The 26741-nt window shown below is 34.4% G+C and overlaps 1 protein-coding gene across 1 annotated transcript; it reads right to left on the bottom strand.

Annotated features, from left to right (window-relative positions):
* Positions 1 to 16095: 16095 nt before the first annotated feature.
* On the bottom strand, positions 16096 to 16826 carry LOC116340676 (myotrophin-like). Its single transcript, XM_031767284.1, has 5 exons — positions 16815 to 16826; positions 16628 to 16766; positions 16455 to 16553; positions 16276 to 16374; positions 16096 to 16208 (listed from the first exon to the last, which is right to left on the bottom strand). Exons 1-5 carry the CDS (start codon positions 16824 to 16826, stop codon positions 16096 to 16098), a joined length of 462 nt encoding a protein of 153 aa, XP_031623144.1.
* Between the last annotated feature and the right edge of the window lie 9915 nt (positions 16827 to 26741).

Genomic DNA, 26741 nt, shown 5'->3' with positions numbered 1-26741 from the left:
GACTTCGATTTAAAGTTTTATCCGCACTCCGGGGAGATTAAAATGTTCAATCTCAATCTTGTACGCGTGTTGCGCAAGGAACTGGTCGAAAAGGTACGAGGGAACGTTATGAACGAACGAATGAGCTGCGGTGCTTGTGGTGTAGGCGAATGATAAACATTGCCAAACTAGAAAGACAAAGAATCGGAAATAAGATTGAATGCCGGTTTATGTCCTTTGTCACACAACGACCGCATTCATTTTTTGGTTGTGCGATAAGGCGTCGGTGACTGACGACAACTTCAGCCAACATATTTTCCGCTTTTCAAAAATTCACTTGTTTTGCACATCGCACTCGCTCTCCTCTTCTCTCTCTCTCTCTCTCTCTCTCACACACACACACACACACACAATTTCGACTGCGAACAGATGGAATACCGACCGACCTTCACCTAATAAATGACTGCTTTGTCAAATTTGATCATTGTATGAAGGTGAAAAGTGTTCGTTAGTTTGGAAAATATCGTGTACTCATTCATTTTGTATATGAACGGGCTCAATTTCAAACGATTTATGAAATTATGAGATGAACAACGGAATCTTCTTTAATGGCAATTACACTGATCTCAACTTGATGAAACACACACACACTCTCTCTCAAACATAATTACGTCACCCAAATAGCACATTCTTCTTCCTTCTCAACAGAATTCATTGCTCATCTTCACATGCTCTCACACACATCCATTTCAGACGATTATGCTTGTACTGTGCAACAGAAAGTGAATGCTTTTTTTATGTGTTAATTAAGATTATGAATATTAAGAGATAGAAAACTTTTCCGTTCGAATTTTTCCCACACTTACACACGTGTCGAGATGCCGTGTGCCTTTCTCTACACAATTTGTGCGCATACACACACACAAACATAGCAAAAGTGTTATAAGAATGTAATGAATTTAACAAACGGTTAAATTCAAATCTGTTAATGATTTAATCATTTTGTTGGCGCAAAGATTTTATTAATTCATGTGAGTCGATGATTTCTTCGCCAATCTTATGCTGGAAATTAATTATAAATTGTGCGGGAAACGTTTTACATCCGGTATTACATTGGGAATTTTGAACATTTTTGCGGTTTAGCAAGTTCGTTTACCTTTTATGTTCGCAAAAGCATCTGCAAAGTTGTTTAGCACAAAAGCTTGCAAAAGAAGATTCACACGATAAACTTTTTTACATCTCAAAGGGTATAACAAATCTATGTTAGGCTGTTTTGTGCCAACATTCATAATACCTGGCATGTTTCGGTAAAACGGATTGTGAAATTATTTTCTCACCCTTTTCTGTCACGTGAGATTTTATATTTAAAAAAAGAATACCTCAAAAATTGGATTCGTTCACATATTTTTTAAATAAAAGCTAAAAACAGTTTACAGATGTAAATCAATATGAATATTTTATTAGAAAAATGTTACTGACTTAAAATAAATAAAATATTGATTTATATCTATATATAATGGCGTTCTATTAAAAAAATAACATCCAAGGTTGGTAGACACCACCATAAAAACATCATATTATCACTATTTATAATAGTACAACAATAAACAATATTTTTTGACAGTGATTATTTTATTCGGCACTCATACTTGGAATACTTCAATCTTAATACTCTTTTTTTGTTTCTTTTTTTGTAATTCTACCCGAAAATTGAAGTGTCCCGAAATTTGAACTTCAAATATTATCCAAACGAGTACACCCAAAGAAAATCTGAGGTAAAAGTACATTTTATCTAGAGAAGCTTAGATTTCGTTACACATTTTTGAAAAAATTATAAATTTTTACGACGCGTGTGGAGCCCATGTGATATTATGCTATGCATACCTTTGAACTCTCAGTAAGGGAAAAAAGGATGACAAAAATATGGATACTAAACAAAATATCGTTCACAATGGCTCTGTGTGATGAATGTGATCGCTGTCGCCAATATTGATGTCACTTTCACAATGTTGATCAATATGATGGTGGCTTGAGAAAAAAGCTTTGGGCCAAATTGAAAAGCTGTTCATTTCAGTCTTTCAACTCAAATATGGGTTAAATTGGAACAATTTATTATCTCACACTTCCTGTCAAAATTTCATCAACACAGGTAGACACGGCGAATGAAATAAAACGCAAAAAATGTGAAAATCCTTCGATCTCATGAATTTTTGTTGGTATTCTTTTTTTCTCACGAATCGTCGAGCAATGGCCTTAGTTTAAAAATAATGTGATTCAACATTGTAAAAAGAAACACCTCTGAATGCGTTCACCTATCATTGTCAATATCTTCTTGGGAAATTCGCTGCGTTTCTTTTGTCAAAAAAAAGTGTTGTATAGTCTAGACACGATGCGTATACAAGCATGAGAAATCGTGAGTGTGTGTGCGTACACGTCAAAACAAACAAAAACAACACAACAAATGCCTGAAAAACATCACCAAAATAGCGTAATATGCGCAACACTCTGATTTAGTATCTTTTGAGAGGTATAATTTTCAATTCATAGAAATCGTCGGCATCGAGACAACAAGCGAGTGAGATTCGTTGCGATGATATCAATGTGCATAACATAAGATGCTACATTCTATATTGATGGTTGAAGGAAAATCGTAATCTTTGTTGTGATTGTATCGGAATACGAATGAAAACCAAAAACCAACGTAAGTAAATATGTGCTCGATGCCTTCGTAGACGAAGCTTTTTCATCAAATGATTATGTGTGCTCGTGCATGTATACCGAGTGTCATCGACATTATAAATCTTACAAAGGAATGCGTTAAAATTTACACACATTGCTGCACACCAGACGATCCAAAACGCTATAAAAAAATATTAACAGAACAAAACATCACAGATTCCGGCCGGGCACATTTGTACCAACGATTTTATTACGCGCTAAATTGACAATTAAAAAATGTTCATTTTTACAGCACATATGCTCGTTTAAGCGATACAACTAATAACCTTGTTAAACTGTTCGCCACCAAATTTAATGGGCCGCGTCATTTTATCCGGCTGAAAAGCAAGAACGCAGAAGATGAAAAAATTGTAGTTGAAAAAAGTGGATGGCACAGAAAAATATGATTACTGAAAACACCTAACGAATGGGATCCAAGGCGCAAAAGCGAAAAAAAAAATACACCGAAAAAATTGAATAATCAAAAATCATGAACTTTGATGTACAAAGCTAATAATTTCAGTACCGCTGCAGAATATAAAATACGTGTTCGTGTTTTTTGTCGCCAATCGTATGCTATTTAACAGACATACTTTCTCTGAAATGAATTTTGAGTTGTGTACAGAGCGGAGAAAAAACAGCGAGGAATTCCCAATGAACTGATGTATGAAATACACCTTTGAGCTGCTTTGTGCTCGGTACCAATGTACATGTACTGCGCGAAATATAATTTACAAACTGTGTATAAAAATATGTGTCTTTCGGCTGATTTCTGGGGAGTTCACTTTTTTGAATGAAATTGCGTTTTTCCTACTCTCGCTCTCTCCCTTTCTCTCTTGCGCTTTTCTTCGAATTACATTTTCATCGATGCGACGGTGTGAGAAAGGAGAGCGATGGGAAAAATCCTTGAAAATGGAACAAAAAAATTGGCAAACGAGTCTGAAGGCAAAATATAATATTCATTACGAAGATTATGATGGTGATGATGATATCACGTTCTTGATACGTTAGCTTAACATTGACTTCTCGTGTCAATTTCAATTTTTCTGCTATTATCCTCTCGCTTGCCTTCTGCCTTATTTTGTTACGCCGAAATATGGATAAATGTTACTGCATCGAATTTTTCCTTAATTTTGGTTTAAGAAAAGCACAATGACTGTGTCAATTTTTATATTTATGAAATGGCCAAAAGTTGTCCGTAAATTACTATATGAACAATGGCCTCTGAAATTCCGTTTCTATTGTTTTCCGAAGAGAAAAATTAATTTTTATGGAAAAAAATAAATGTTCTGCAGATGCATTTCGTCTTGTTAAGTAACATAATGGTGCATGTTGTGAGTAACCAGACATCGTAAACAAGCCCATTTTATCCATTAAATGTTCGTCCATAAATAGTCAATTTCACTTGGGTTAATTACAACTTGTATACTTTCTAACAAGTATGATGTTCGCTTCAACATAAACTACACAGTTCGTTGGGTGCGCTAAATGTCAGTTTGTTTGATTCTCTTCCATTCCGTAAATGTGACCAGCACTTACCGAATCAAGCATTTCAAAATGTGATTTTATTGATACGCTAATAAAATTTGAAGAATGAATACGATTTCGTAATTAACTTCAATGCACCGCAAATTCCTTTTAACTCCATAGTTTATCCTTCGCCACACCGAATGAACCCTATCACACAATTACATTCTATTTTGGTTCCAAAATCATGCACGCTATTTTGATGGGCTAATGCGAAGTGTGCTTATGTGTGTTTGTGTGGATAATTTGAAGTGTATTGAATTTTCTACTGGTCGATAGAGACCACCAATCGTTCAAACTTTTCTCTTAATTCAAAGCAGCACATTGATTTACAATGCACTATCGATGCTTGCGCCGTGAGCCGTTTCAACATTGCATGAAAAAAATGTGTGTGTGTGTGTACCACAATGGGATGAAATGATATTATGTTAGCGTTATATTGGCATTGATGAAACGGAATTGATGCATTGAAAAACATAACTTTTCCATCAGATGATACAGACTTCAGTAAAAATCAATTCAAAAAGTTCAAAAGAGCGAGCGCACGAAATCGAACCTCGTCCAATTTAGATCAGCCGACCACCAAATTGGAAAATGACGAATGAACTATATATTCGAATACGTCAAAAGCACTACGCCTTTAATTAGGTGGGATTTTCCGCATATCTGAATTTGAAAACGTTATGGTGTTATGTTCGGTCTCTCTAACTCTCACTCTCGTTCGCATCGTAACCTCTTTAAAAAATATAAAACTTGCATTCGAAATCACTTCAATTTTGTATATGGGCCGAAACAAGCAATTCAAGCGAAATGCACCAAAATATATGTAGAGCGAAAGGACATTAATCTAATCAAAAGTATCCAATCGATCCGCATGAAATTTTAATACTATCGATTCTTATTGTTTGTTATGTGTGTGTGAGTGTTTTTTTTGGGCATCGCTTCTGTTGTTTGTTTTATGTTGAACATTTTCGTGCATTGAGAACGAATGGTTGAACGAACATAAAGAACAGAGAGATGGTCTCGATTCAAATCATTTTCGATGCAATTTTCTCGTATGATAGACAATTACATTGGGATTATACCCACTTTTACAGCAACAATCTATTCAATTCTCGGTGAATGGGAAAATACGCTCTCGCGAATGGAATCGTTATGGTGAAAATGTGAACAGTATCTCTCGTCAGTTTCGGGCCATACATAATTTGGCTGCGTTTGATTGGGTTTGACTAGTGTAGCATGTTCATTGGCGTACCATTAGCAATGGCACCGATGCTCGCGAGACAAAAACAAAAGCAGCCAGAGGAAAATGAAGTGTGAGACACGGAAAAAGAGGAGAATCTGACTGAGCTCTAGAGAAATATCCATCAAATTTATGTGTTACGTGTTGCAAATGAAACTCGAATTGGTGCAACGTGTGTACTATCCGAAATAGCACACTGAGATAGAGAGACATGTGTCTGTTGCACGGCAAGAACAAAACGAGATTTTAAATCAATGTCGATTATTTTATTTACTTCTCTTTTCCGGCCTTGTTATTGTGTTGTGTATTTCGTCGATCGCGCATTTCTCTTTATTGCCGACAAACCCAGAAGTCGTTCCATTCGAACGGGGTTTTCTATCTTTTACTCTGTCGGTGTATGTTTTTGTGTCTTTTGTGGAAGCTAATGTGCGCGCGAGTGCTCACGTTTTGATGGTTTGAAAATCAGTGGAAGGATTCGTGCAATGTGCAATTCGAATCAAGTAAATTTCGCCGCTTTGCTCGAATCGAAGAGAGAAAAATAATACAGCTAATCGACCATTCAGCAACATTGCGGGTACAAAAAGGAAAAATTCGAACAATCGACAGCCGGTATTGGTGTTGTAGTGGTTGTACATTTTCTATCGTTTGTTGAAAAATGAATGCTTTTGAAATTGGCGTTCAATGTACAACTGTTCAGATTTATTTTCATATTTTATTGCCATGTTCAAGAATGTCAATTGACGATGCATATTTTCGGACAAACGAAAACCGGACTTAGCTGCTTGACGAAACCACAAATGCTTTCGAAAATGGCATTATATATGTATTTGTATAGATTGAATAGAAACCTTCGAAAAGTGAATTGTTCGGCCAACAATACAATGCACGTTGAGCTCCTTTGATATCAATGTAATGTCATTTTGACATTCACGTTTTCAAACTCCAACTCGGCCCGCACAATACATATTTCATGGAAAATTGCACGAAACGCTGAATAAATTCCTTGCATTAAAGCAAGCGTTCTCTCTCTTCCTCTGTGTGTGTATTCATTCTAGGCGCAAGACTAATTTGATCAACATTTAATTGGATTCCGTGCGACAATGGTGATGAAAACCACCGAATGCGCAATTTAGTGGCATCCATAAATATTTAAAAAAGTAATGACACAAAATACAAGCCATTAAACGAAAATTAGTTGTATGGACGTCTTTTTTGTGGACATGCTGAGCCACGGTGTTGCTTGTTTATCGCCTGGAATAGTGGTTGTTAGTGATTTTATGGGAGTATTTCATAGAATATTCATTAGACATACACACACTGATTGATGGATTATTCAAAACGATCAATGGCCGGTCTCGATCAGTGTGCATAAGTGTGATTGATTTTCAAGGGGCACAAAAAAAAATTTAAATTAGACTTCTTTTCGCAAATCATTTTCAATACAATATTTCAAGCCAATTATTTGAATATAGTAAAACGGAATATCTTGCAAAACAAAACAGACACAATCAATCATTTTTCCAGATGGATAATATATGGGAACTAATTGGAAGCGAATTCTCAGAATGCATGTGATGTGGCAAAAGCCACAAATCATATTCATGTACCTAACGAACAAACGAATGATTGAAAGCGCCGTCGACCACAATGTTTGCAAATCAAGCATACCGAGTTGAAGCACCTTTCTGCAATATATATTTTATTGTTGTTATGCCGGCATTTTTCATATATTTTTTGCCTATTATGCAATTGATTTATAACCTCTGCACATTTCATACCGAAGAAGAAAAAAAAGCACAACTTTGTTGCGAATATTATCGAATTTAATCGGCTCTTGGCAATCTAATGGCATATGATATATAGAAGGCAGGTAGAATATGTGGAAGGGAATAAAAACAGGTGTACTGGATGTGTTGATGGAAAAACCAAAACGAATCGATTTGCGGCCTTGAACTATGTGATGAAAATGGTTGTGCATGTGTAAGCGCTCCTTCAACGATTTTATGTCATCGCTTAACAATCAAGAAGCGTGCCCGAAGGTACAAGCGTCAACACCATAGAGAAAACTCATGGCTTTCCAATTAATTGGTTTGATTTACGATGACTGTGATTGGATTTCCGTTTTGACCATTTAACAAATCAACGCACACAGATTTCACAGCACTCAAGAGAGAAAGACGGAAAGGTACAGAATATAATATCATCTTGCATTTAAATTGCAACCGCAAAGATTTTCTCACAAAACTAAATGACTTTGAACTTCTTTGAACACACATTTTGAGCAAATTCACTGTCTGGGCAAAGAAAATTGTTGTGTGCAGTGGGAAAATTTGACGTTTGGACTGGAATCTCATTTTAACACTCTTATATTCATTTTTTCACGCGAAATTCATCGGATTTATTTTCAAAATGAATACATCAGTAACTTATTCAACGTAGAATTTTTCTTGTGAAAAATTGTCTTATTTTCTTACCAGAATACACAATCTCACCAGGTTTTAAGAAATTTTAATGAAAAATAAGGGTATCCCCTTTAATTTTGGTTTAAGGACGAAAATTTTGTATGGAAGATACCCTCAATTTGCATTGAAATTTCTTCAAATTTGCAGAATGTTCTTTAAAAAATAACTTGTGTAAAGTTTCACGTCATTACGATATCATACGGGCATACATGGCATAGCTCTCGTACAAAAATCCACATTTTTGTATGAAAAGTTTGTTAAAAATTAGTTATATTGTAAAACTAACGTCAAAATCGGTTTTCTCTTGCCAAAAACTCCTCAATAAAGATTTTTTAAAGATTTTTTTTGGCAAATAGAATACTTTCAAATATTCCATGAGGAAAATTAGAGTCCAAACATAATTTTACAAATGACGTGCTAAGAAAAGACTGAAGGCGTCACTTTACTTATAATAATCTGGCGCCAAAAATTAGCCCAATATACCACTTTTTTCGTCGGACAGTGTTTTTGATCAACAAAGTAAGCTGACAACAGCAATCAATATACCCATGCATGCTAATTATAATTGATATAAACCTACCATTCGAAATGCTTCACCATTAATTCAATGAAAAAAATTTAATAAAATATCAAAGTACAAAATTAATATAATAATGTGGGCCGTGGCGTTGTCTATTTTTTGTACTTTGCTGTTTCCCAGAAAAATGGTAATTTTAATCGGATAAAGCAGAATAAAAATAACATCAAATTACAAAATGAGTGTCCGATAAAGGTATTTAAGCACATAAGCTCGATGAGTTTCCAATATAATGCTTCTATGTTGTTGCTTTTTTCGGTTGTGGTGAATCTTTTTTTTTGTTCTGGTTTGCCAGTTTCCACAGCACAAAATATAAATCATTTTTTTCGTATCTGTAAACTGTGGTGCACAGCGTCATCAATAATAGCCCCATGGTTCAGTCAAATTAGCAACCGGAGCGAAAGGGCGAAAGCGTACCGGGGCTACGGAAATTGTTCTGCACGACAATATATACATATATACCTATAGGTATATATTAAGGTTAAGGGAACAACGTCATGGAAAGCTTCTTGTTTAAATGATCCGAAATATGATCTCATTTTTTTTTGTCAAAATACGCAAAATATTTGCATCATTTTTTTAATGTTATGCAAGAGTTTTTCGAACAGGAGATGAAATATTATACAAGGTGTACAAGCTCATGGGAATTCTCATGCATACACACACATAACGAGCAAATGAAAACGAATTATGGCTGCAGCATTCAACGCGCTGATGATGATGATGACGATGAAGAAGAGAGTGTTATTTCGCCCTTCAGTGAATCTCACGTACACATTTCTATATATCTAGAAAATGCTGCTATTGAAATGTGAAAAAATGGAAATCTTATGCATTCGCATGCGAACATTCAAGCCAAAATGAAGGAAAAATCCCGAGATATAAGAGAAAGAGCGAGAACGATAGAAGTAAAAGAAAAGCGAGATGAAGAAGAAAAGTGCCATGATCAGGCACACACCATAAATAGATTCAAAACAGACAGAATGCATTCAACATTAACACTAACTACTACAACTATATGTCAGCATGATAAGCATGCTTATGCGAAGGATCTAACGAATAGTTAACAAAAATGTTCGAACATGAAAGACACAGATCGTCGACATACACACATTTTTATAAGTAGTGTTGGCACCAAAACGAACGTATTTTCTAAAAAAACCGAGACCCATGTTACTACTTTTTGTTCAGTTTTTGAATTTTTTTGTCCCAACTTCATACGATTTTCTCTTTAATATTCAGCCGAGATGCGGAAATGCACACATTCCGAGCTTTTCTACACAGTTTCTTTGATGCTATGCTCATGAAACGTGTTCAGTTGGTGCCCCGTTCATTCTTTTCTTCTCTTACACACACACTTTTTTTGTCGGTGGTGTGTTCAAATCGGATACAATAAACACGAATCCGTCGCTAGACCGTTACACATATTAGCTGGCTGTGTGCAACGCATGCACATGTATTCTCTTTCTCTCCCATGGTAACCGACCCCATAAAACGTTTTTAAAATAACGAACAAATTTTTGGCCGAATAAAAGGCGCTGCACACGACAACAACACCACCACATCAACAACAACAACCGACGGGTGACCGATAAAGACTGTGTGTGAGGTGAGGGGCAGGAAAAATGGGTGCCATAGTGCAATGAATGGAAAAGTGCATTTGTGAGCGAATATCTGTAACGTGAAATTCGATGAATATAAAAAAAATCTCAAAGAAATGTAGTTCAGTTTGTCGTGAATGAGGAGAGAGAGAGATAGAGAGAGAGAGAGAGAGAAAATCATACCAACAACGCGACGACAACGAAAAATGTGTCTGAGATATAGGTAATTTGGTATATAAAAGGAGCAAAGTGCATCACGTCAGCAATTTTGAACAAATTCCTGTCGTTTTTCATGTTTGTCACTCTCTTTTCCTTACGCTTCTTCTTTACCAAATAACCGACTTGCATCCATTCGTCCTTCTGCATTTTTTTTCAATCTCTCCCTCTCTCTCTCTCTCGTTCAAGCATTCGTCTTTTAAGCAACATTTTTCTTTTCAGTAAATGTGTACGAGTATCAATGTTTTTGTTTCCAGCTAATCCGGATTTCTTTCTTTTTTTATTTCATCTTTTTACCATCCTTGGAAAATGTGTGAACTGAATATCTCAACAGTATCTATTACATAAAATGAAATGCATAAATCTCAAATGTGCCATTAAAAATCTGTATGCAACTACACGGCCCTTCAGTTCTCATTATGCCAAATTTATTTTTACGTTTTCTTTTTCGCCGTAATTTTAAGCTTAAAAATAAAATGATCGGAAGCAAATGAAGTCGTCTTTTCGGCAAAAAGCGAAACAGAGAGAAAAAATCAACAATTTATTTGAATTTGATAACATTGACGCTTTCCATCACGCTGGAAGTGAACTTTGACCATGCAAAACTGTTTCGATCGTTTTTTTTTTATCTTGCAACTTAATTTTAAAAAAAATGATGAAAAAAATGTATTTCGAATGGCATAGAAATAGTTTTCATGTGAGTGGCTTTTTTCCTCATTTGTCAACCGTGAGAAATAAGCATCAGTTAAATCATCAGAGAACTATTCGATGATAGGATGACCTAGATATAGTAGTTAATACGCCTGCAGGCCACAGCTTGAACTGAACATTGCATAATCAAAGTCTGTGTATCAGTTGTAATAACAAAAAAATATATATTCGAAAAAACATATAAAAATGTGAGGTGGCAAAAACCGTTCAACATTTTACCGACTAAAAATAAATACCATGTGAATGAAGTGGAAAGAAGTAAATACAAATCCAAGCGACAAAGTAACCGTCAAAATCACAAAAACAGAAAAGTGGTAGTAATTGCACGAATTCGGCGCGTGTTTTTGGTCGTTTTTTTCTATTCGAATTTGTTATTTGATCGTTTTAAATAGCTATGCCATTTGATTTCTATTATATGGAAAATGAAAAAGCGCAATTTTACTGCAATGAATGTGGGACAGATATTGGGTTATACGTTTTTTAGTTTTAGTTCGTGATCCAGATTTTGTTTTGAAACAAACAATAAAATGCATGGCGAGAAAAACACATGAAGTCAAGTAAATAATTAACCTGCAAAGTGGTTGTTTTCAGAGAAATGGTTTGTAATGTTTAAAGAATAAACGAATTTAAACAAATTCAAGTGGAAATCGATGTGAAAATCGAATTTTAATCCTGAATAAATATGAATTGAAACTTTGATGATTGGAAAGCGTCCATTTCAATAGAAAAAGTAGGACAAAAAGCTGGACGATAGAGGGATATGGAGAACGAGAGTAAAGAAAACCTAACAACAACAAACGATATGTTTCATGTTTGTTTTGCGTTGTTTGGTGCTATTTTTCCTGTACAATATTGTTGGTTTGAATTGAAAATTACGGAATTTCTCCTGCATTTTATTCCAGCATACCGATTACTTGTTTTGCATATGTAAATTTCAAACTCTAAATTAAAATAATTTGCAATTTATTTGAATTGGATTGTTTTACATATATTTTGAGTATGCTTTTGTTGTTCAAAAATGGCAAATGCCGTTTTCGTGTAGTTGTAGATTTGCACGATGTCAATGCAATAAAAAGCACTTAAATCGGTGTCATTATGTATTGCGATTACATGGTAAACAAAGTGAACGTGTGTGTGTGTGTGTGGTGTTTGTGTGAATGAATATGTTGGTTATAGTTCAATCATGTATTGGCTCGATGAGCGGCTAAAGTGTTTCTGTAAATGCGATATATTCATGGAAAATTGCGATACAATTAAGTTCACATTTTATTCACAACCAAAACAAATCGTTTTTAATATTTGCTTTAAAAAGACTGCTCTCACTCACTCATTCACTCTGACGCCAACAATCCATTCAATTTACATGCATTTATTTCGGATTGTATTGCATTGGAAATTCATTTCATTGAAACACCGAAAAAAATACACACAACTTTTAATCGGCATAATTATCATTTAACAAGGCATAAATATTCTCGCTGGTCACTGACGATTTATGTTTGGTGCACCAACGATTTACACACATACACATACAAAAACACGCTACCAACACACTGGATTTTCCGAATCACTTCGGCTATATAACAAACATTGACTGTATTAATTTATGATTTTCTCGCATATATTTATGGTCAAAACTAAAGCAATCACTAAATTATTCCATGAGAATTAAATAGAGCCGCAATCGCATAAACAAACCATATGATGATAGACGAATGAGCAAAAAACCAGCAATGGCAGCATCAACAGCGATCTAAAATGTAAATTATCATTAGTCCCGGTGAATGATAATTTACTTGTAATTGCTAATTTGAGCCTTCCACCGGATTTATTTGCATATGGCTGTCGGCTAATGACCCAGCAGTTAAACAAGTGCCGTATGGCTTTCGTTTTTTTTTCTTTTTCCCTCCCTCTCTCTCTCTCTCCCTCCCCCTCTCCCGGTTACAAAAATCGAAGGATTTATGCGTTCGGTTTATTTATAAAATAAATTTGTTACATAAACTTCGGCATAAAAGTTTTGTACACCGGTCATTCGTTGAATTGCTTAATGTGAAAATGATGTCGATGACTTTGACTAGAAGTAAATAATTATGAACACGATAGAAGGAACATTTTTATCGGATCGTTATACCGTTTTTATGCTATTTGCACAGATGAAAGAATGGTAAAAGTTCGGTGGTTTCGTTTTGTCGACTGTATATATAAATTAAGCATATGTCAGTAACATAGAGAAATTGTTTACAATTTTCTACGCAGATATAATTGATATCAACGCTTACATTTATGTGTCGAAATTCAGTTCAAATGAAAGGCAATTATAATTTATTTATTTCGTTTGTCGATGTTATTGAAATTATTACATTAATTTCGGGAGTCTTGACCTTTGAAGTACAAACTGTGTGGAATAATAGCAACAAAAACAATAGCAATAGCAGAAGCAGCGACATCAAAAATCGATCCACTGGGATAGTTGAATGTAACAAGTTAAACTCAAAATACCCGTGTTCATTACTCATTGTAAAGCCTATCCCAAAAACAAACTCCTCTCCAAAAAAAATTGTGGACAAAAAGGAATGGCTGTAAATTGTTACCGATTTTCGTGGCTTCGGCACCCGTAATTCATGTTTATTTTTATGAACAAACTAACGAGATTGAGACATCTACTTAAGACAGCAATCTAAACAAACAAAGTTCATGAACTGCTTTTCCTCCGCTTTTGTCAATGTCGTTAAAATGTTGTTGACTCTTTATCAAATCACACGAACACACACAATGTATTACATCGTTCGTATTCGGTAAATCGCCGTTACATTTTACTCTCCAGTCTCCTTTCGATGTTCAATTCTTGCTTTTATATGCTCTTTTATGTATGGCCTTATGGCATGTCTCGATTCTTGTTGCTGCCGATGCGAATGCTTTCTGATTTTACTTAAACTTATTGAATGGCGAATTTATCATCGCATAAGCATGTATTGAATGTGACAGTGTCAGGTTGAGTGTCATTCGAATTATAGTATTTGTTGTGCGCCTCCAAAGATGCTGGTAAATTTGTTTTCAAGCGAAAAGATGGAACACATCATTTGAACACAATCAATGGTGATGAAGACGAAGAAAAAAGGTGAAACGTTCGATGATATTGCGGGTGTTGGGTGTGATTGTGTATGAAAACGTTTCTCGTCGACCAGTTTCTATTATAAGTATAAAAATATTGTTGTCGGATGTTTCATTTTTACGGTTATATGCATAAATGTGTTTATTTACTGAAGCTGCCGTGGACGGTGCTCGTTTAGCTCCCCTTCAAACATTTTATCGCTTTGAATGACTGTGTTTTGCTCTCGTGATTACATTTAAAATGTTCGCCTAAATAACCGAACACAAGATTCACTGGAAAAAACGCTTCCAACTGTTTGTATGTTTAAACGTAAACGAAGTTTTATGAGAAATGCCTCACTGTCAAGGACATAACATTAATTTGATGGGCTTTAATCCATGCAATAGCACATTTTCGCTGACGGCTAACAAAAAAAAGAGAACAACAGCGTTGGAATAATTCACACAATGCAGCCAAAACGGCTGGAAAATGCTTTTGATTAAAGTGTAATTTTTGCGCGCACGAAAGAGAGCAGATTACATGTGAAACATCACTTCATTACATTCAGACAGCAGACATTTGGAATCGGACACGAGATGAATGGATGGTAAAATGAAATTGCGCTTCTCTATCTGCGCTTTATGAAAGGTGCAAATGCGAATTCCAAACACAGAATGTGAGAAATGGTTAGGATTACTGATTTTATAGTTAGTAAAACACGTTAATGGTTATTTTTGGTCGAGGATTCACCAAAATAAGGGAACAAATCACAGTAAGCTTCTACAGACACGTGCACAAAACGCAATATGCAATAACAGCAAAAATGAAATGTTTTTCTATCGTACATTTGGTTTTGTTTCCTTTTTCATTTCCGCAAGATTCTGTGACATGACGCTGAATGAAAGGCACGAACACACATACACTGCTAGGCATACATATTGAGAAAAGTTTGGCAAGAATCATACCAAATGCTCAATAAAAAAAAGGTAAACGAAAACAATGTGGAAAATGGTACTGTGCGTGTCACTTTGTCAGCCTTTAGCATTTTTAGAATGAGAACACGGACAATTCCATGCAGACAATTTTTGCGTTCATCGAGTTCAATTGCAAATTGTTAAGAGAACTTTCATTGGTGACTCAATCGTGAGTCTGTCCATTTTATGCATACAGTAGGTCGCGCAACAATTTTAATGCTTGTATTTTTGTTCGTTACTCGGGATGATAATGTTTTGTTTTCCATCGTTTATTTTTCTTGTGGGGTGTAAACGGTAAACGCTCCGCTCTGCATAGCAATCAGTGTGTAGATTTTTGCCTATAGCATTGCTTCAATGTCCCTTCTCAACACCAAACACTTTAGGAGTAATCACATCAGATAACGCACAATGTCAGGCGTATTGACATGGTGCGGTTGACGACTATGCGCATTTTTACAAACAAACAACATACTTCATTTGTAAAAGCATTTTAAAACCGAGTTTTTAAATATTATACAATGACGATTCGAGAGGAAAAGTTTACTTTGCTTGTTACGATATTCATGGAAATCATTTTTATTTATTGTAAAAGTCACAACTAGATTTTTCGACAAGAGAAAATAAAAGTTTAATATTAGAACAACGCTGTACTGAGTCACTTCGTGTCAGTTGATATCTCAATAGAATTTCCACAACCATTGATTCAACCATTTTGAGCTTGTTTATTCACATCGGCTCTATTTTGCACAAGCACTGCAACGATATCGTCAAAGCCTATATTTCGAATAAGAATAACTTATTTTTATTTTATCTATGAAAAAATGACATTTTTATTGAAAATGACCTGCTGAAGTGGCGCTGTATAAGATATATTTCTGCGTGGTTGTTTGAAAGATTAACATTCGCACCGTGTTCCAATAACATTTGAACCAGTCTATCGCAGAAAAATAACTTTAGTTCTTTAAATATCTCTTTGACAATGTGACAAAAGCAAAATCAATTTCCGATTAAACTACCAAAATTCGAAGCAGTAAATAAGGCAGTTTCTCCATCGTTATTGTTGATATTTGCTCCATTATTGAGTAAAAATTCAGCGATTCCTTCATAATCTAAAGACATTATTTTGTAACACATTTTAAGGTATATTTTAAGAGAATCCAATGACATCAAAATTACCTTTTTGAGTGGCGATATTTATTGCAGCGATGCCGCTCTTTGCTTTGGCACCAACATCAACACTATACTTAATTAATATTTCAACAACACGCTCGTGACCTTATTTTAATGAAATGTTCAGAAATATATTTTTTTTTATATTTTTTTTATATTTTTACTCTATTTAAATATTTCGTTACCTTCAAAGGTTGCTTTGTGAGTTGGAGCTTCGCCGTAGTAATCTTTCAGATTTATATCGGCACCATTATTTATCAAGAACTCAACTATAGCAATTCGACCTGAATAAAAAGATATTCAAGCATATCTGTTATCATTTATATTTTGACGGTGTAACAAAAGTGTAATTTTATACCGTTTTGAGCAGCAGTAAATAAAGTTGTTCGACCGTTATGATCTTTGACATTAATATCCGTTCCGTTTTGTAGTAGTTCTTTGATTGTTCCCAGATTTCCTTTGGGAGAAACAATAATCGGTTCTAAAATCTTTCCACACTAATATTAAAGAATATATATGAAATTGCATCGATTGTCATTACTCACCACTATGAGCATCGGTATGAAATGCTTGCCATGATCCTCTATAAGGAATGTTTTTAACAGACAATATATTTAGCTGCCGTCATCTGGATATTTCAGCTCATCTGGATGCCGTCAGCAGATGATGCGAAGTGAAAACAATAGAAGTGATTGTTATAGTAATACCAGTAATTAACAAGCTTATATACCTATAACAATCACTTCTATTGTTTTCACATCGTATCATCTGCTGACGATATCCAGATGACGACAGCTAAATATATTGTCTGGTTTTTAAAAGTTAGTGGTTTAATGAATAAGATAAGTGTATGAATTTGTTGACCAAGTCGCTGATAGGTTTGAAATGCATGTCTGGAATTGATTGACATTAATAAATAATCGAATTAATATATGATCGTGACAAGCAAAAATATTTCGCACGTAAGTCACGTGATGAGAAAGCTTCGCATGAAAAATGAGATTTTTAAAGCATTGATTTCTGTTAGCATTGGTTTTTTAAGTAAAATTAAAATATGTTATGTTTTCTGGTCATTGAAACTAATATTTGAATGTGAGACTTTTCTTTTGACTAGTCATCACTTTTTGTATAGCTGTGTTACATTTCAATGAAATTTGAGTAGAAGTTCATTCATTCACTCTATTGGCGATGGAGTTTTTCTAGATGAAAGTTTATAAAATAAAACTCCATTGCTAATTTTTGTTTTTGAATCGAAAAAATGATGGATCCGATCTTCCAAATTACCATTCAAAATAAAAAAAACCAAACAACGATGTAAATTTTGAATTCGTATGCAATAGCCGGCTTGTCTATTTTGAGATTAATTTTATGCGTAAAAAAGAGATCTAGTTTAAATTTTTGAATATGTTTGACATAAATAAATGACATGCACCATTCACCGCAATTCATATTATATTTTGATATTGTAAGTTTATTTGTTGAATAAAAATTCGTTTGTAATAACAAACTCTGATTTGACATAAAATTCGGCTTGAATTAAAATTTTGTTTTGTTTTGTTTTTTACATCGTGACATGTTATCTGCTGAGAATATTCATTTGCATGGGCGGAATAATAAGCAACAAATATCGGGTGTATGCGTATTAATCCTAGGTTTAATCAGTAAATAGATAGAACATAAAAAATCAAATGAAGTCATGCCAAATGCTGATTTTTCAATTTGGTCCAGCAATCACGGAAATTTACATGACACATGAGTGATAATCGTAGCTTCTTAAGTTGGCGATTCAAGAAGGAGTGGGAGTGTTTTCAAAAAAAAATTTACCAAAAAATCAAGTGGGTGATTTGTTGCCAGAAAGCTGAAAATCAAAAGACGTCTGCATTTAAATACCAAAATGTTCTCTACTTGCAGAAAGATCATCAAAGATTCATCTGACTTTAATCTGTTAACATCACAAAAGTGATTGAAAATGTTTTTTTTTTCATACGCTTAGTAAACACAGATGCCAAAATCAGAAGTTATTGGAGTAAAAAGATCTGGTGAAATTTGTAGCCAGTCCGTATTACATATACCACAGTATCCGATTTGCCTGGGAATTACGTTGAAATCGTACATCATTTCCTGAAAATATCCAACAAGTCATTTTTGCCCTGCGTAGGCAAAATCATTTCAATTCTCATTTGTTTTGTAGTGTTCAGCAAAGATTAAAAAAAACAATCAATTGTTAGGCAACAATCATTTGTACGTAAATAATATTCATTCGAATCGACAAGGCATTGCGTTTCTCTGCATATGTAGCACAGATTACATAGGCAGTAATTTTCTTCCCATATTTCCAAATACAAGTTAATGTTTTGTGTTGCAACACAAAACAAAAAAGAAACTTCTCAATAACCCAATGGCTAGTTGTATTGCAGATATAAAGCTCATTTCAACTTTGCATTCCACAATAACTCTGGCATTTACTTATAGACAACGGATCAAAACCGCAATATCGCTCTTGTTGAAGTACAACTGAAGGGAAATTAAACTGAAATTAGGATTTATATTGAACAAAGGATAATATGGCAATTTGATGAACTAGAATGATATGAATGCGGTTTTAATGCAAAAATAGATCACAATGATAGAAGGCAATGCATCAAAATGTGCATAGACACAGTGAGGGACATGGGAGAGGCAAACGGGGAAGGGCAAATAATAAATTAAACAAATGCACAATATGACCCGATAACTAGTACGTTATTAACTACTCATAATATCTTGAGCGAAAATTGGAAACCAATTTCAAACCATTTTTCTGAAAGAATTGCCTGCGCATGGTTGAAAATATTTGTAAAATTATTTTTAATAATGTACGATTCCATAAAAGTTCATTTCAATTGTGCATTCGTTTTGCAAAGAATGAAAAGGTTGTATTTGGGTGACGAATTTTTATTCGAATACAAACAAAATAAAGTTATTATTTACCCGATTCTTTACACATAAAATAAGTATATTCGCCCGAAGAACGGCATTTTCGGTGAGCTGAAATTGAATGTCGCCGTTGAGTCGTGTCGAAAATTTTTTGGCTGAGAAAATTAATCAAATCCAAAGTATGTTGATTTATCACGCAACATGGATTACAGTCGCGCCAATAAAGCGTTTATTTTGTTTAGTTGCACACCGTATGATTCATTTATTTATTTATGTATTATCGTCAGTGCGTATAGTCTTGGCCAAAATATCATTGAATCAATTGTCGTACGGCGAAAAAATATCACATTACACAGTGTTAGGCTATTGTGATGTCAGTGCGTCCACGACAGTTGCGAAATTAATTATGGAAATTAATAAACTTGTTTAACTCATTTTGACCGATCCAGATAAAGTGTTGTCTGTAGTTTTCCCACTTTGGTCACTTTATCATTTTCGAATGGAACAAACGTAATCATTTTTTTAATCAAGTCTCGCCGTTGATTCATATCGTGCAAGTAATTATGACGAAAACCATGCTGAGCACGGCTTGATTGGCCGACAAACACAGTTTTCAAACTCAAACCAGATAAAAAAAGCATTGACGGCACAGTAAATCTCATGCAAACATAAATGGGCATTTATAAAAACACTGCAATTCACAAATTGCCTGAAGTAAATATTAATAAAATTAAAAATGTCCAAATAATGAAGAATGGAGATCGTTGTGTGTAATTCGTGCTACAAATTGTATTTTAAGTACATCGAGAATTAAAATAAGCGCATTATAATGCAACAGTTGACAATACCACGTGTGCATACATAAATGAGCTGTAGCAACTGCATTATACTTTCTCTCATATATACTCTACCACCACCCTCTCTCTCTCTCTCTTTCCCACAAACAACCGAAACGAAACGAGTATAAAATATCCATTTATCCCGTATTCTTCATCAGTAATGAGTTTTTTTTTTCAAAAGTGATTTTAATTGTGAATCGAAAAAATTGATTGAAATCCGGAATCCGGATGGTTCGTCGCATGATTGCCATTTGAGTAAATATTTGGTAGAACCCGAAAAAAATAAGTTTCATGTTAACTAGGTTTCAATCGCGTGGGTTCGTTTCTATCTAGTTGTGTCAAACACTGCAAATTATAAGTGAACATAAAATATAATTACCGATTTAGAAATATAAACATTAAATGCACCGCACCTTTATCAATGGATCAGCAATAATTTATATTTTTCATAATTTTTTTTTTTCATTTTTTGCTACTTTTTCCACGGCATTTGTTTTTAACGTTGCGAATAACAGCAATAAGAAGAAGAAAAAATGCCAGATATATAACCAGCTGAAAGCAAATGCAAAGTACAAAAGAAAAAAAAAACAACCCAACGAGGTATTGCCGTGAGAACATGACATTAAAGTCGTTCGCGTTTCATTTTGTGTCGATTGTGGATCATTTTTTTTCTCTTCTTCTTCTTCCCTCCTTGCTAAATTCAAAGTTATGCTTGTGTGTTCGTCGTTGTTTTCATATAAAAATGGATGTATGTGTGAATCCTGTGTTTTACTTTTTATGCATTGCATGTTCTTTGATTATCATAATTTGGATATCCAATGAATGCGAATATGAAAAAGGAATTGTTTGTTTTGAGCAAGGATTTTCTATGTATTTTTATGTTTTGTTTGTTTGTTTGTGTGTGTAGCGCCCAACCGTACATGCTAGCATTTTATGATGAATACACGCTTTGCATGGAAATATTGAGGAAACTTCCTGGTCAGTGTTTATTTATTTTCTTCGCATTTTCTTATCCACTCGCTTAAATCTCTAGATATTTTATTATTTGTCTGTGGGCAAGCACGTTCAAATCTTGGATTGAGTCATAGTTATTTCAGCGATCAAATTTATTCGACGACTATCTTTTAAATCATCCATTTTCTTTGGGGCTGTGTAGTCAATGCTTCTTCTACTATCTTCTGTGTAGTCTGTGCTCGTGCTCATATGCATATTTGGGTCATATGGAAAGTATAAAAGCATATTTAAAATGGAGATGGCTTAAATATATAGATCATAAGTTGAATATTATTTTTTTTTTGTGTGTCTCTGTGCGGTATTGCCTTTGAGTTGCTTGGTGCGCGACAAAATTAAATTTGCCGTTGCCTTTTCGCCAATTCCTCTGTGTGTCTCTTCGTTTTCTTCTCTTTCCCACACTTTTTCTCGTCTTTTTTTTATGGTAGAAAATGTTAGTCTCGGTGTCGGAACAGTGCCAGACCAGAATATTAAATTCACTTGCCATAATTTGCATTGAATTACCACACTTTAGTGTACATTCATCAACTTTAATGTGTGTGTGTATGTATATTTGACTATTTTCTTTCGCACAAAAATATCGTCGATGTCGAAATGCCGTGCAGATCACAGTGTTTGTATAAGGTTAGTTCGGGTGTATGTGTATTTAATCGATTTGACCAAGGATATGGACATTTATAAGAAAATATGGCAAAAGTTCGTGTTTATGTTCATTATATATACAATTTCATATTTTATTTAGACGATATACACACGTGTATATACGATATGGCCGAGCTTTTAACGCAGTTATATGCTCAACTCATATACAAACATTTAACATTGACGCAGTAGTTTTGCTCGATGAATGCTCGCCATAAAATATACGTTGTCTTTTCGGTTTCACTTTTGTCTATTCTGCAATATGTACATACACACATGCATTCAACACAATATTCGTAAATTTTTAGGAGCTCTTTCTTTTTGTGATAAACAACAAAATCTGAATAAAACCAAAATCATAATAGTCATCATTGTTCGTGTATATCTAATGCACAACAAACTGAGGTCATTTCACCAAACCAACTGAGAACCGAATTCGTTATTCAAAGCATGAAAAGAGCAACACTAACTAGCCATATCTATATATATAACAAGAAAATATGTGCACATATGTGTTGGATGCGCGCGTGTGTCTGTGCATTTTGATAATTTGATATGCGATTTCAAGCAAACGATTATCTAAAATGAATAACACATACATACGCACATTCACATAAATGTGGCACCATATAACTGCGTGCGTGTGTGTCTGTATCTCTTTGGGCAAAGACGATGCAGTATTTTTCATGGAATTTTTCATATAACACCTTCAAATATACATATAGTGAATCTATCGCCCGGTCCGACAAAACTAGCACCATTCAAAGTGGCTAAAGACACAAAAACATAGTTCAAACATTAAATTTAATGAGAATAATACCTAACAAATATTTCATTGCCCAAGACCCAAATACAATGGTTTTCTATACTGATGGTGTATGTGTATGTGGACGGGAGATTGTGTGTAGGAATATAAGATTGAGAATGGGAGAGAAGGAAACAGAGAGGGAGAGGGAGTGAATGAAGAAAAGAGGTGTGTGCTCAAAGGACGAAGCATAGCCGAAATGATGATGTTATTGTATCTTATCACTGCTATCAGGAATGCAATGATGATATGGCCTCCCAAAACAATGCCCATATACAAACCGATACTGTAACGCAATTCAGTTGATACGCAAAGTGTTCGTTTTGTTTTATTATCCATCCATTTTCAACATAAGTACAATCATTTAATGCGAATGAATAACGGAACATTTTCGGTTTGGATTTTTGCCTATACTTTATAACTTGTGAATGTATACATATATCTCGATTCTTGAGCATTGTTTGTGTGTGTGGTTCTCGGTTCCGAGGCATTTGGACAAGACACAATATTCGGATAGAATGTAACCATAGCGTTCTGCATGCAAACCAAAATGAATAATTCCTTCATGCTATTTTCCACACGAATCACAAAACGAATATATCGCATTTTCTGCACGTACCGTGTGTATCTCGAGTTTGGAGCATTTCTTTTCTCACTCTCTCTTTCTCTCACTCTCTCTCTACTCTGTAGGCCCGATTTAATTTCTTTCATTTCTTCCGCCAAAAACCATTAGCATGAATAATAGACGGTGTTTTTCAAGGCTTCAAATGTAGATTTTCTCCCTCATTTCCTTTTTCTTGGCTTTTCTGCTCTCGGTGTTCGTGTGTTTTGCTTTTTGCATTTAGTGTGCGCTTTGCACACGCCTCCCCGTCGTTTTGTCATATATCATTAGGTCGGTGAGCACCGTTTATGCTCGGCTACATAAAAACATATGTGGCCAAAAACAGCCAAACCGGTAAATGCTTATATTCAGTTTCTATATGGGTTTCAGGAGTGCACAGCATGATCTTTTTTTTTCAGTTTTGCTATCTATTTTCTATCTTCAATCAAGATAATCATCTTCCATCGAACATAAGGCGTTTCGGCTGGTATTGTATCGGTTACGGTGCGGTTTAGATTCATTTGATCGCATTTGCATAATGGCCAGTAGTTTGGCGAATTAGCGTCGGCTTGATAACGAATACGCTTTTTTTAAACGAATGCAAAAGGCGGAACATTTTTTCTCTCTCTCGCGATTGTGTCGTGTTTCACGCGAAAATGTAACCATTTAATTTATGTTTTTTTATAGCCGTTGCATCCGCTTTTATGTAAACAATTGATTTGGAATCGCGCGTTCATTCACTTTGAATTCGATTTTTGGAGGCCGGCACCGGACAAACGTACACCGATAAAGCATACCAATTACAAAATGTATAAATGTCTTAGTCATTTTTATGCCTCAATCCGATATGAAGAGCGTCTAAAAGGAAACGCAGGTACACAGTGTTGAACAAATGCGGTGTCCGCATGCAATGGCCATTTTAAGTGCTATTTTGTTGGCATATTCGAGCATAAAAACCAAATAGAAAACAAAAAACGTCGTCCAAATTGCTATTCCCATTTTCGAATGAAACAAAAGCGAGCCGAGAATTTATGTGCGTAATAAATTTTACCAACTATGCGTCTTTGTGAATTTCGAAGAAAATATCGCAATATCGCACACAAACACATAAACACACTTACGCTCTGCACAAACATTCATTCTTGAACGTAAAAGAGACATGAAAATGTAGATATCAAAAAACGACAATGATTGAAAATGCGTACACAAATAACCAAAAATGTTTGACTGTGGTTTCCGGTTAAAATGTTAAATGTACACAAAACACGAAAATATTCATTAATTGAAATGCTAAGGGAACATTCGACAAATGCATGAACACAATGAAATCAACGAAACTGACATGAATGAGCTCGGAAAGTAATAAGCTCATTGATAAAACCTCTTTCAAACTTAACTCATCGCAAGCACAACAATGGATATGATGTGTTCCAATTAAACCGACAAAATCCAAGAATATTTCCATTTTTGTAGAATTGACGAATGAGAGCGATGATGATGATTTATTTAAAGAGCACAGTATCACGTTCATATTGCATAAAATTGACATAACAAAATGATAGAAATCTGTATCGACCCAAAATGTGAACGAACGAGAAATTTAAAAAGAAAATCCGAACAGTGTGAAAATCATAATGTTGTTTGGATGACACAGTCTTGAGTGTCGGGTGTTTTTGGTGTTGCGATTTCAACATTTGTGCCTAAGATGTTTGACAACAGATACTTCATTATCTTATTCTAAAGTAATGGAGAAAAGCGATGGAATCGTCACTGTTCGACGAGAGTATAGGGTTTGATAAAAGGGTATCAATGTATATATATATGAAGAGCCGATTTAATCACAGAATTTTGATTAATGATCGCTCTAAGTGACGTGGATAAGTTCATCAACAGTAAAAAAAAAACAAACACATTATAAATTCACACAGTCCGGATGTCATTTGACAAATAACCCAATTATTTATTTGAGCGTCATCGTTCAATGTCATATTTTGTCAGCGAACTAAATCAAGTAACAAATGATATTCGACAAAAGCGAAAAATGAAATTCAAAATGCAACCTTGATTGTGTGTTCATTTTGTTACTATAATGAAAATCGCATGAATAAATAAATTTATTTCAATTAAAAATTTGCAAAGTTGTAATTTCGTAAAACATTTGCTTTTAAAAAATTATGAACGGATTACCGACGAAAGACGGGAGGACGAGAGATATAGAGAGAGACAGAAACATACATCTCTGATGAATGAGTGAAATTGATTTAATAACTTTGCAAATTCCATCGAATGGATAAAATGAAGAAAGACCACATTTATGCCAATTACAATAAATTTACATAGACCATTCGGAGTGGCTGCCATTCATCACAACTTTTTCGCTCCGAATAATTTAAAATTATTATCAATGTTAAGTTAGAAAATATTTGTGAACATTTTATTTAGACGGTTTGTTTTTACATCTCCGTCTCGGATCCGGTACACATCCATTCGCATACATATGATTATTCACAACTATGCATATAAAAATTGTGGAAATTATCGAATGGTCACACATATTCGTTGTTGATGTTGTTTTTGCATGCAAAATTTGTGTGTTTTTTTTTATTTCGACTGAAACCCACTTGAAATGGAAATGGAATGAATTTATACACATATATCAGCGTTGAAAGATGTACTACATGACATAAAAGCGTAATGCTATTCGATGAAAATGGCCGACATTTAACATGCAAAAATATTGTTTTGAATGGTCGAACGTGTTGAGGATGAGAACATGAAAAACTTTTAATGCATGTAATGTAAAAGTTTTACGTAACAATGTATTTGGCAGCTTGACTAGACATATGAGATGGACCAACACATGTTCAAACATTCTGAATGAATAGCGAATTTCCATAATTGATGGAAAAAAATGCGTCTTTTTTTAAAAATTGGAACATGTTTTTCAACTTCAGAATTATAATCAAATTGATAGAGAAAGAAAAATGTTGCAAACAATGCATTAATTATTGTAAATTCAGTATGTGTATATTTTTAATACTGTGTGTACTTTTATTAAATTCAAGTGTAGTATCAAGGATGGTAATGACCACAATTACTAACGATTTTCGATGCAAAATTAAACAACTGCCTTAATTTATACATGTAACATAATAGTCTCTCGACACGGTAAATACGTTCTCAATGGCAATCATTATTTTAGTTGCAATTAATTTCCACTTCGCACCACTTTGTGTCGAACATCAAATGAAATTTTATTGAAAAATTACAGCAGAAAATGTTTCCAATATTTATTTCTTTTGATATAATTAGTTTTGAAGAAATGATCATTTGGTCGACCAATTATCCGCTCGTGTTACTGTTATGGATATTTATGGATGTTATGTTATTCAAGTGGGAAAAATAATGAGAAATATTTCCGTGTGGGTCTGAGCAGATGTTATACCAGACAGAAATTGTCTGTGCATTTGCACACGTGGTATAATCATCGTTTGGGATGCAATTTTGTTGGGGTGGAAATTTGCTTCCCACGATTAGAAATGAAAAAATGGATAAAGCCAATTTCATTTTGATGGATTTTAATGATCTGTCTACAGTCATGGCAACTTTTTTATATAAAAATGTTCAGATTTTGAATGCCGTTTAGAGTGCGAAAAAT

Source organism: Contarinia nasturtii, unplaced genomic scaffold (assembly GCF_009176525.2).
Source record: "Contarinia nasturtii isolate CC-2019 unplaced genomic scaffold, AAFC_CNas_1.1 Cnas_scaffold_695, whole genome shotgun sequence".
Classification (NCBI taxonomy): domain Eukaryota; kingdom Metazoa; phylum Arthropoda; class Insecta; order Diptera; family Cecidomyiidae; genus Contarinia; species Contarinia nasturtii.
The sequence above is the reverse complement of the archived record's forward strand: the minus strand, read 5'-3'. Positions and strand labels throughout refer to the sequence as shown.

What these genes read in the sequence shown, in the direction of transcription:
- LOC116340676 (XM_031767284.1), bottom strand. An exon ending in TCACAAAGCAACCTTTGAAG is followed by an intron (nt 16,375 to 16,454) that starts GTAACGAAATAT and finishes CATTAAAATAAG; the next exon opens with GTCACGAGCGTGTTGTTGAA. An exon ending in AAATATCGCCACTCAAAAAG is followed by an intron (nt 16,209 to 16,275) that starts GTAATTTTGATG and finishes TAATGTCTTTAG; the next exon opens with ATTATGAAGGAATCGCTGAA.